A 12,062-nucleotide genomic window follows, 5' to 3' on the forward strand; every position below is an offset into this window, starting at 1 on the left:
CTGTTTTTCTTATAATTTGCATAATTATGATCTGTTTATTCTAAAATTATCTTCTGTGAGTTAGAAATAGAACGTATACTCTTCACCAATGATCTGAAATTTATAAGAAGCTCCTTCATAATATTTCTAGTGTACCAAATAAATCAGTATCTGAAAATGTTGACAGTTTTCAAATTTAAAAATGTTGTATGAAAAGATATAAGTAACCCAGTAATTTCATGACAGGACTATACGTTGTATCCTTTTTTCCAAGGTCAATAACAGCAACAAAGTCCAGTAAAACTTCTTTGTAATCCATTTTAAACATATCATCTTGAAGCAATATTACCTTTTGTGAGTAAAACTATGGGCAAGAATCTGGGCTTTAGAATCAGATAACTCTAAGCTTCAAATCCTGGCCCGACATCTTGCTAGATAGGTGTCCCTAAGCAAAATACTTAAACTTTCTATTCTTTTTCTTCTTTGTATAATAAGGTAATAATGCTACCTTGCAATATTATTGAGGATTAGATAGAATAATATAGACAGAGTGCCTACCAGAGAGGAGTGTTGAAGAAAATGATCTATCATTAATAATATCATATTTATGCTATAGAAAGAAAGTATCATTTTTTTTTTTTCATTTAGTTGGAGTGAATTTATTTTTTACAAAGCACTTGACTTGTTTTGATTAGGTGTGGGTGGAGACATAGTGAGCAATAATGAGTTAAAATTATTTTTCTTTTTAATTAAAAAGAAATCAATAACATCTCAGGGATACTCAATTTCTTCCAAAGGGAACATGAGACAATCAATAACAATTCTTGATCCAGATGCTGCACAAAGTTGAAATCAAAGCCTGATTTAACACAGATAGTCAGACAAAGGTAACAGGGCTCAGTCCAGACTGCCTCCTGCTTGTTTGGAAATGATCCCCAAAACACCTAGGATTAGACATCCAGCAACATCCATGCACTGTGGATTTGAGTCAGGCTTGCATGGGGGTGTAAGTGAATCCCCAGTGTCATGCTTATCTCTTATATCAAAACTCAGTCATTTTATTTTTCAGTGCAAGTCCTAACAGACAGATGGTAACAATAGTAGAAACAAAGTATCTAATGCTATTTTTCATTTAACCAACATCATCATTACTAATTAATAATTAAGTATCCTTGTTCTTGGCTCTGTTTTAGCCAAATAAATTATACCTATTTAACTCATTGAGAGCTTTCCAGGTGGCTCAGTGGTAAAGAGTCCATTTGCCAATGCAGGAAACATAGGTTTGCTCCCTGGGTTAGGAAGATTTCCCTGGAGGAGGAAATGGCAACCCACTCCAGTTTTCTTGCCTGGAAAACCCCATGGATAGAGGAACCTGGCAAGCTACAGTCCGTGGGGTCACAATGAGTCGGATATGACTTAGCAACTGAGCACGCACACACTTAACTCTGCTTGACAGGACTTTACTGGAGCTGATATAGACAGGGACTGATAACAGCAAAGTGAATAATAGATAAACCAGATAAATGAAAAAAAAAGAATGCTTGTAAATAACAGATAAACATGGGACTGCTAAAAGCCAATCAGTAATGAATCATGATGTCGGGCAATGAAAAGAAAACTAAATCCAAAGACAAAAACCGAAGAGTTCTTCTGGGTAAGTCACGCTTTCTGGACCTTAGGACCTTTGAGCCTGCTCTACTTTCTAAAGGGGGACATGCTTATTCTACATACTCTATGACATTCACTGGTGGTCCCTTTGCCTTCACTTAGCTCTAGTTTTAAATTTTATTTGTTTATTTTAATTTGAGGCTAATTACTTTACAATATTGTAGTGGTTTTTGCTATACATTGACGTGGATCAGCCATGGTGTACATGTGTCCCCCATGCTGAACCCTCCTCCCACCTCCCACACTTAACTCTATTTTGCCTTTAAAATCTTTTAAACCCCAGATTCATATGGAATTGTAGAAGGCTTCCTTCGTTCCTTATTTCCTCAACAGGAGTCAGACTCTTCTAACTTTTAGGTAATTCCTTGATTCTAAGTCTTTTTGATTGCTGTTAAATTACAGAGATCCCTGGGAGTGGATGAATTTTTAAATTATTAGACATTTACATTTCAGTAAAATTGCAAAGAGAAAAAAGCAGCAAGATTTATCTTATAGTCTTCCCAGGTGGTGCTAGTGGTAAAGAACTGCCTGCCAAGAGAGATGCGGTTGGATCCCTGGGTCAGGAAGATCCCCTGGAGGAGGGCATGGCAACCCACACCAGTATTCTTGCCTGGAGAATCCCATGGAAAGAAGAGCCTGGTGGGCAACAGTCCATAGGGTCGCAAAGAGTCAGACACAACTGAAGCAACTTAGCTCAGCATGCATGCCCTGTAATAGAGATCACCAGCTGTCGGTCAGTCCCAGTGGGCTTCCCTTTCAGCTGGTAAAGAATCTGCCTGCAATGCAGGAGACCCCAGTTCAATTCCTGGGTTGGGAAGATCTCCTGGAAAAGGGATATGCTACCCACTCCAGTTCTTCCCCATTAGCCATTTTATAACAACTCCTGATTTTCAGCTGGGCACAGGTTCACCCAGAATAGGGACTACATTTCCCAGTCTCCCTTGCAAGTATGTATGGTCACAAGATGAAGTTCTAGGCATTATAATATAGGAGCAATGGTGTATTTAAAGGGCTACATTTTCATCATCAGTTTTTCCTTCTTGCCAACTAGACTGTGAATGGAAGAGCTCGAGCTCAGGCAGTCATCTTGGGAATGAAACTCATAGATGGTGGCCTAACTTCAAGAAAAGATAAAGTGCTCTTTCAACTTCAGGGAGACAACTGAGGTCCTGTCCATTTTTGTTTGTTTAGTTTATCACTGGCTAGCTTTTTTTCACTCCCTTAACCCACGTAAATAATCAACCAAGGCAGGAGAAACAAGATAGAACTAAGATCCCCCTAAACTTTCACGACTCTCTTTTTTTGGCAACTCAATTTTCAGGGGTTCTTGATTTACTCAAACAATAATAAACCCATACGGTTTCAACATTGTAATATTTCAACACGTTATGTAGTGCTGCTGCTGCCAAGTCGCTTCAGTCGTGTCCGACTCTGTGCGACCCCACAGACGGCAGTCCACCAGGCTCCCCCGTCCCTGGGATTCTCAAGGCAAGAACACTGGAGTGGGTTGCCATTTCCTTCTCCAATGCGTGAAAGTGAAAAGTGAACGTGAAGTTGCTCAATGGTGTCCAACTCTGTAGCGACCCCATGGACTGCAGCCTACCAGGCTCCTCTGTCCATGGGAGTTTCCAGGCAAGAGAACTGGAGTGGGGTGCCATTGCCTTCTCCATATTCTGTAGTATCAGACCCTGAATTCTGAGAGTTTCAGAAGGTGATCATGATAGTACAAAAAATATAGGAAATTCTTTTGAAGAAAGACAAGCTCTAAGTGGCTCTGCAAATTCTTATCATTAAATGTCAATAACTATTTGCAGAAGCCTTATGTCTAATAAGCAACTGAGAAATATATTGATATTGGTTTTTACCTTTTAATTTTATTTGTTATTAGCTAATTTAAATGAAGTTGCTCTAACCCTCACATAAACTAAACTGTGAGGGGAGTTGTGCTTCCACTGTTTTCTGAGTAGTTATAAAAACTATTTACCTAGGTGATATCACATTACATTTTCATTGATTGCAAGATTAGAAAACAGATCTTAGATTTCTTTTAAAAAAAAAAAGGCAAAACCAAAAACACAATCTAAAATTAATGGAACATTTTAAACATGGTAGTTTCCAGTACATTGTTGTTGCAATATTGAGTCAGTCTATGAAGTTTTGATATTTATATTTTTGAAAAATTCTTACATATAAAAGATTTTAAGGCAGTATTTCTCAAGTAATGGCAAAGGAGCACTGCATCAGAATCGCTAGGGTGTTTGTTGAAACTGCTAATCTTCAGACTCCTCGGTCACATCTAGTGTATCAGAATCTCTACGCATGCCTTGAGAATACAAATTTTAGCACCTTCAAGAGCCTTGAGAATACGAATTTTAGCACCCTCAAGAGATTTTCAAGCACATTTCTGAACCTCTGTTCTACTGCTTTGTCTAGTGCAATGAAGTTTCAAACTGTTTTGCTGCCGCTGTTGTTACTTCCATATTTCTGTCAGTATCAAGTTCATTCCTTTTCCATTCTGCCTCCAATAATTATTTTGACCACAAAGTGAAAGGCAAGAATCATTACTGCTCTGCTTAACATATACTCTTGGGGAAAAGGGAGTTTTCTGATGGGTACAGAGAATATGGATAGTCACACATATTTGTCAGTTGAGGGGAAGATTAAGTGTAATACAAGTACAATTCCCAGATTTCAAAACCATTTTTGAACCAGCCAGGGAGGAGTATGATTGTAATGTAAGGAATGACTCTGTTGAAAGGACAGGATAGCTTAATAGAGGTCTCCTATCTTGCTCTGTGACGGCGCTTCTGGGCTCTGGTGATGAATGTGTTCATTTTCTGTGACTTGCTTTGGGTAAATAACCCAGTCCGGTATCAGCTCTCCAGCCTTGGGCCAGCAGAGCTTGTGTGTGCGCACTAATGACGGTGGAAGGTGCCTGGGGGAGGGCCTGGGGAGGGGCTGCCCAGTGCGATCGCTCCCCTGGCACTTCCTAAGACTCCCAGTTCTTTCTCTGCAGCCGGTCCTTGAAGACTCCAAGCTTTCTCCTCGGAGGAAAAAAACCCGTCTATCTAAATCAGCTGTACTCTTCTGTCTTCCCTCGTTTCTCCCTCCGCCAGGCACCACCCCCACCCCTTCCATTGTGTAGTGCGTCTAGCTCGGCTTGCTGCGTGAGACCTTAGCCTCACTTGGAGCAGGAGGGATTACTGAGAATTTCGGAACCTTGAGTTGCCCATGGAGCTGTACGGAAGGGTAAGCAGAAGGGAGCTCCTCCGCCTGCTCCGCGTGAAATCTCGCTTTCATGGACTTCGTGTGTGTGAGTGTGAGTGTGTGTGTGTGAGTATACTCGCGCGCGTGGGCGCCTTCTCAGCGCAACTGTGTGAGTAAACGGCTTTCTTTATGTGTGTACCATTCATTGTCGTTCTCCCCCGCGTCTGCTGAATGAGATTGTAAAACCATCCTTCTCTGCCTATGGAAATGTACAAACTTTCCCGATTGGGAATGGGGAGGTGTAGGGCGGAGAGTTCCAGAACACGGTGCAGGTTTCGTTTAGATTGGAAATTAGCACAAGGTAGTGCGTCTCCTACCCAGGAAAATCACAATCTAGCTTCCGAAGCCGATAGGTAGCAAAGAAAAATCTCCAGCTGAGATGAATGAACTGGGGTCACTTTCGCTTGCACCTTGCGAGGAAACAGCCCGGCAGGCTGAGAGCACTAACCAGGAGCGAGTCCAAAAGAGAAGGGAGGCTCCGCGGCCGAGTCCTACTGGAGAAGCAGCCCGTTTAAATGCTGGCTTGCCGGGAAATGTAGTTCACTGCCCACCGGTTTGCGGGGAAGTTCGGCTAGGCTAGACTACAACTCCCAGGAGCACGCGGGGCTCCGGGCCAGTACGCGTGTGCGGCGCCAGGAAGGGACAGCTCCGGTGCTGATGTTGGAGCCGGTTAGCGAACCCCGAGCGCAGAGTGGAGCGTGAAGCGCGCGGGCTGTGCACGCTTGACCGGGCGCCTGAGCCAGCACTGTGTTAGCCAGGGAGAAAGGACACTTTGCGAACAATGAGACACGAAGCTCCCATGCAGGTGGGTCTGTATAGAAAGTGTGGCCTCGGGAGGAATTGAGAGAGACGCTTTCTCCCTCGCTCCAAGTACGAACTGCGCCCGATCTAAGGGAAGGTCTTAGGCAGCCATCCGCCGGGACGCGGTTCAGACTTGGTCCTGGGGACAGAACCCCGCTCCGCGGGGCGGTGATTGGGGTTGTTTTGAGGAGGGGTGGGAATGTACACTATCTTCCCGGGCTCCACACGGATGAGAGTGTCTAGAACGTCAGCCCGGGCAAACAAAGTCAGAGGAACATGCCATCTCTTATTGCCATTGATTGTTCCTCCTGTCTTGCCTGGTTCGTGATCGCGGTGCAGACACACCAGGTTTGGTGTTGCGAGCTGTCTACTGGAGTCGGTATAGAGCAAATTCAGCTTAATTAAGAGCTCTCTAAGAAAGGAGAAGCCAATGTTAGGGTCCCCAAAGTCCCCTTTCTTCAATTAGGGTCCTAGTAATATCAGCGAACACTTCAGGGCTTCGCTCTTCCCAGAAGTATGCTAGCCCTCTCTCTCTGTCCATACCGGTTTACTCCTGCGTTTCAGAGACTCTCGTCCAAGCTTTCCTGAGTACGGTGACCGTTTGTTTTTCATTCCGATTCCTGTTTAAGTCACGTTCTTAGGTTTGCTTCCTTTGACTCCCTGCAACGGTGCCTCTGCCTAAGCATCTTGCTTAAGTTCTGGTTTTAAGTAAAGATGAGTGATGCTTTCTCGTTTGTATGTGCAATCAATTAATACTAAACATCAGCCTGAGTTCATTAACAAGGAGAGTGATCTCCCATTGCGTAACAGAAAGGCACTTTATGAATGGATTGAGAGGGAATGGAACGCTCAGTTTGGAACGTGTTGTCTCTCTTGAGAACCCACCCCTGCTGCCAAATCGAGCAATATAAATGTTTGACTTTAATTTGAACTTAAAGGTTTTCCAACTGTTTTTCCTAAAAAAATCAGGGGTTTTAGCGTATGCGTCAATTTACTTTTCATTTGTGGTGTGGGTTATATTTGGGCTTCTCAGGTGCTCTAGTAGTAAAGAACGAGTCTGTCAATGCAGGAGATGTAAGAGACGTGGGTTCGATCCCTGAGTCGGGAAGATCCCCTGGAGAAGGGCATGGCAACCCACTGCAATATTCTTTCATGGGTTATGCATATTTAGAGATGTGTTGACTGTTCAGTGAGAAAAATCTGTAGAATTTAACTGTTTGTTGAAGCATTATATTAATGAAAGCTCTCAAATTACCTTATGAGTTACTGAAAATTTGATTTGTTCCAGAGAACAGTGGTCCAGCTATGTATCTTCTAATACCTGTGTTTGTGACTTAGTTTTTCATTATAGACCTGATGTGAAAAGAATCTGGACAGACAATAAAGGTACAGGCTGTTGTAATCAAGATGTATTGGCTTATGATAATTTCCCATTACTGGAGTTACTGCCAGGAGCCAACTGGCTGCATTAATCATATTTGATTACAAGTAAACATTGACAGTAGACTTTAAAAGTAGATTGTTAGTATTTAACATTAACCCCATATATACACTGAAGTTTTTATGTTAAAATAAATTACTAACAAATTAATCACAGTGCATTTTGATTTTTATTTTCTTACAGTAATTGTTTAGACTGTTCAGAAGGGTCATCAAAATATTACAGAACTATATGAAGTTAGTTGCCCTAAGAAATATTTTAAGTCAATTCATATCAACTTTGTAGTAGGCACTGCAATTCCAAAGTTTAGTCAGAACTTTAATGAATAATTAATATAAGAACAAGTAACAAAATTGATTCGCTTCTGCAGTTATTCTCATATTTGGGATGTATTTTATTCATTAGACTTGATTTTTTACATTTAAAAATTTTAATGCCCGAATGCTGTCTTGAATAACATGTATGTTTAAAAAAATAAAAAGCTTTTTTCTTTAGTACATTTAGTTAAAGCACATTTACTGATTCAGTTTACCAAGTAAATTGTTATGGTGGCCAACTCTCAATTACGATCAGGTTTTCAAACATATATAATGATAGGAAGAATAAAAACTATAAACATGCTTTATATATACACACACACACACACATATATATATATGGCAGATATTGTCTTAGCACTTGTACTTGTGAATCATAATCACATTCCAGATGACTTTGATATATGAAAATGTAATCAGATGAATAATTGACATTTTTTCCATTTAAAGACTGAACTATATCATTTAAAATGCTAATTTACTTTTTATATTTTCTTAAATCAAAGAACTCTTTAAAATTGTTCAGTATATTTTTTAAAGTATTTATTGTGCCTTTGTACATAGCTTGGTGCTCTGTTCAGTGTAGTTGTCTTTGATATATGCAAATTTTCTGAATAATATTTCTCTTTGAGTTGATGCAAAATGCAGGACAATAGCAGTAATAGTCTTTGCTGTCTGTGTTTCCTCTGCAACTAAATAACCAGGAATAGCATTTGGTAAGTGTTCCAAATGATGGATTACAATTTTAATGCAGGAGATGGTCATTTTGTGTTTCTTCCTTTAGTACCCCATAAATCCTGAGAACCAAATGAAATGGAGAATAGCAGTGCTCATGACTTAAGGGCAACACTTTCAGGAACAAATTATCCTTTGATTCAGGAGCCAGATTGAACAAATTCCAGTTTATCTAGTGCTTTGTCTGTGCCAAGCACTGTGCTTTGCATTCAGATCTGTGTGTATGTAAAATATAAAACAGTCCTAGAGGTCACTATTACCATAATTACAAGCAGATAACTAGAGCTTTATATAATTAAACAACTTGACCAACATGGTAAATTCAAAATTCTGCTAAATCTCTAGGAAGCCCGTGTTGTTTCCTCTATTATTTTGGGTTCCTTAAGAAGACACAAAAAGGTGATGTAAAGAATGAGTGCCATGTTGATTTTCATTTGGATCAGAAAAAGGAAAATTGTCTCTTCTGTTTATAAAATTATCTTATATAAACTAAATGAAATATTTGAGAAGGGTCAGTGTTTTAAAAATGGCTAGCTCTTTGTCTTCCTGGTTTGAATTTCTTATAGCTTTATTTACACTCTCCAAGGACCAAAGTGGAATTCTTTGTCTGTGTTTAAATGCTTTATCTTCAATTTTGTCATCCACAAGCTTTCTTCACGTAAGTGCAGAGAGCCCTCTAATTACTTAGGAAACTTCAAAGAAAAACAACTACTCAAAGCATGGAGCAGTGTGCCAAAAAAGGTTGCTTGGCTAAAAATGAGGAGGATTGAAGAAAGAGTATGAGTGTAGGCTGAAAATGAAGTTGAGGTGAAAAGCACAGTAGATATTAAATATAGCCATGCTGTCTAACAACAACAACAAAAAATTACAAAGAAACAAGACCTAAGTAACATTGTTTCATTTGTCTGTGAAAAAGTCCATGGCAATCTTGCATTTTATTACTGTTGAATTTCTACCCACGTCCAACTTCAGTTATGATCACTTTATCTTTACATAAGAAATGGAAGGTTAGTCCTCATCCCTTACAGAGACGCAAAAAAGCTCTAGTTAACATTGGAGAAACAAGAACTTTTTTCTTACTTGATTTGAGCAAATTCCTGAAGTATCCACCTTTCTTCTGTAAGGGAAAGTGGAGGGTAGAAAGGGAAATTGCCATAAAAGCAAATTTCTATGGTGTAAGAATGACTTTCCATTTTCAGTTTAAAGAGTTGTGGAATCATTACATGGCATAACCACACTTTCCCCCTGCCATTCTGAGCTTGTATTGGAACTGCAAATTCCTTTCTTGACCATCATATTCCAAGAAATATATTTCTATGCTAAAAATGGAGTTTTCCTGGGAACTTATGAGTAGTTGTGCCGCCTGAAAAAAATGTTGTATTGGTTAAAGCTCATCCAACAGTTTTCTCCATTTATCATTCACTAATGAGTTCCAGAGGTTCTAGGGGAACCTCTTAATAGATCATAGATTTCTACCATGCATATTATGACCTGTGAAGATGAAGTATTTTAGATTTATTTGGAATTATGTAAATTTTTAGCATTTTTTGTTTCTTTATTTATAGTTTTTTAGATACTTCTATACATTGAAATGCACAAATATTAAGTGAATAATTTGATGAATCCTAATAAATAGATACATCTATGTAATACATGCCACTGTAAAGATATAGAACATTTCCATTCACTACAACAAGTTCCTTTATTACTTTCTTTTTCCGGTTAATCTGCTGATACAGTAAGGTCACCATAAATTAGTCCTGTTTATTCTAGAACTCTAGACAGTTCTGTAAAACGTACAAAATGAACACATTGCAGAATATATAGAATGTACTCTTAAGTCTAGCTTATTTTGCTCATTATAATGTGTATGGAATTCATTCATATTGTTGCAAGTGTCAATAATTCATTTTGTTTTATTGACACATTATAGTGGTATATCAATCTGCCTTGCTTTTAAAATCTATTCTTCTGTTGATGGATTTCGAGGTAATTTCATTAGGGGCTACTATAATGAAGGCTATAAATGTTATCATATTGGTTTGTTTATAGTAATATGTTTTTATTTCTCTTGGGTAGATACCTAAAAGTAGAATTGCTGAGGTAAAGGATAAGTCTTTGTTTAACTTTTTAGGAAACAGTCAAGTCTCTAGCTAGAATGGGAGTACCATTTCATATTCTCACCAACAGTGTATAAACATTCTACTGGCTTCACATCCTCAACAGTGTCTAGTGTCAGTGGCCTTTTAAATTAAGGCCACTTTAATTGGTGATTATGGTGTCTCATTGTTTGTATTTGCATTTTCTGATGACTGTGATGCTTAGCATATTTATATGTTTACTGACCATTTGCCTATCTTCCTTTATGTAGTGTCTGCTTAGCCTTTTATCCATTATTGGGGTTGTCTTTTTATTATTTAGTTGTAGGAGATCTTTGTATGGTTTTTTTAAAAAATCTGTTTATGTATTTATTTATATAGCTTTGAAACTAGTTCTTCAAATGTATTAAAATATTGTCTGCCAATCTGTGCCTTGAATACTCATATCTTATGAGTGTCTTTTGATGAGAATTTTTATTTTAATGAAATTTATGTTATTATTTTTAGACCGTGTCTATATCTGGATTCTGTACTTTCTTTGATTTATTTCTCTTAACTGTGTCCTGAGACCTTACTACATTTATTTGTTATTTCTAGTGCTCAGTCAGTTGCTCAGTTATGTCCAACTCTTTGAGGCCCCATGGACTAGCCTGCCAGGCTCCTCTATCCATGAAATTTTCTGGGCAAGAATACTGGAGTGGTTGCCACTTCCTACTCCTGGGGATCTTCCCAACCCAGGGATCTAACCCAAGTCTCTTGCATCTCCTGCACTAACAGGCAGATTCTTTAGCACCATCAATTGAAATCCTTAAATCCCTTAAAAATTTCTCCATAAGTGATTGTATGATTTGCAAATAGAGGCAGTTCTTTTTTTCCAAAGACCTCCTCCCCCCCCCCCCTCCACTATTTCTTATTCCACGGGATAGGATAGCTAGTGCAGTGTTGAGAAGTGATGAGCAGGCATTCTTCTCTTATTCCCAGTTTTGGGGGGAAGCCATCTTTCACCATTAAGTATGAAGTTAGCTGTAATTGTTTTGTTGGTAGTGGTGGTATAGATATCTTATCATACAGAAGTTTTTGAGTCCTAGCTTGCTGAGAGTATTTGTTTTCAATACAAGTGGGTGATGAATTTTGTCAAATCCTTCTTCTGCATCTATTGTCACAATCACATGGTTTATCTCCTTTATTCTGTTGGATTATACTGATTGATTTTTAGTTAATCTGATGTTCTTTGGATAAAGCCAGTTAGTTATTATATATTCTCTGGATGCAATTATGTAATTTGTTGTAGGTTTTTGCCTTTAAATTCATTATGGATATTAATATATGATTTTCTTTTAATGCGTTTATGAGGTTATAGTATGTTATGCAGACATAAAACAAGTGAGAAGTGTTTGAGAATTTGCTGTTTGAATGATTTTGTTGTGTAAGATCAATATATTTTATTCCTTGAAGTGTTTGGTAGAGTTTATCACTGAAGCTATTGGAGCCTGGAGTTTTCTTTATGGACTTTTTTTTTTTAAACAAATGACACTTTTTTGATATACAAATATCTCTATCATCCAACTACCTACACTTTCATCTCTCTCTCTCTCTTTAGCAGAATAGCCTCCATACCCCATGCTGAGATGTCTGTGGCCTAATCTCTGGAACATACCAGTAAATTATGTTACATAACAAAAGAGCCTTTGCAAATATAAGTCATGCTATGTATTTTAAAATAAGATTGACCTGATTCTCAGGTGGGCCCAATCT

The 12,062-nt window shown here is 38.7% G+C and overlaps 1 protein-coding gene across 4 annotated transcripts in view; it reads left to right on the plus strand.

Moving 5' to 3' along the window:
• RAB3C (RAB3C, member RAS oncogene family) overlaps nucleotides 1-12,062 on the plus strand; it is a 389,298-nt gene that overhangs the window by 60,740 nt on the left and 316,496 nt on the right. Inside the window, exon 1 of one of the 4 annotated variants that reach the window (XM_070476713.1) lies at nucleotides 4,586-4,896. The exons of 1 other annotated variant lie outside the window; for it this stretch is intronic. In XM_070476713.1, the coding sequence (XP_070332814.1) occupies nucleotides 4,879-4,896 (18 nt within the window). In that variant the 5' untranslated portion in view covers nucleotides 4,586-4,878. Of the gene's footprint in view, nucleotides 1-4,585; nucleotides 4,897-5,518; nucleotides 5,720-12,062 lie in introns of those variants that run through there. 2 more of the 4 variants (XM_070476715.1, XM_070476712.1) reach the window with 2 other exon arrangements.

This window comes from Odocoileus virginianus, chromosome 14 (genome assembly GCF_023699985.2).
Source record: "Odocoileus virginianus isolate 20LAN1187 ecotype Illinois chromosome 14, Ovbor_1.2, whole genome shotgun sequence".
NCBI classification, from domain to species: Eukaryota; Metazoa; Chordata; class Mammalia; order Artiodactyla; family Cervidae; genus Odocoileus; species Odocoileus virginianus.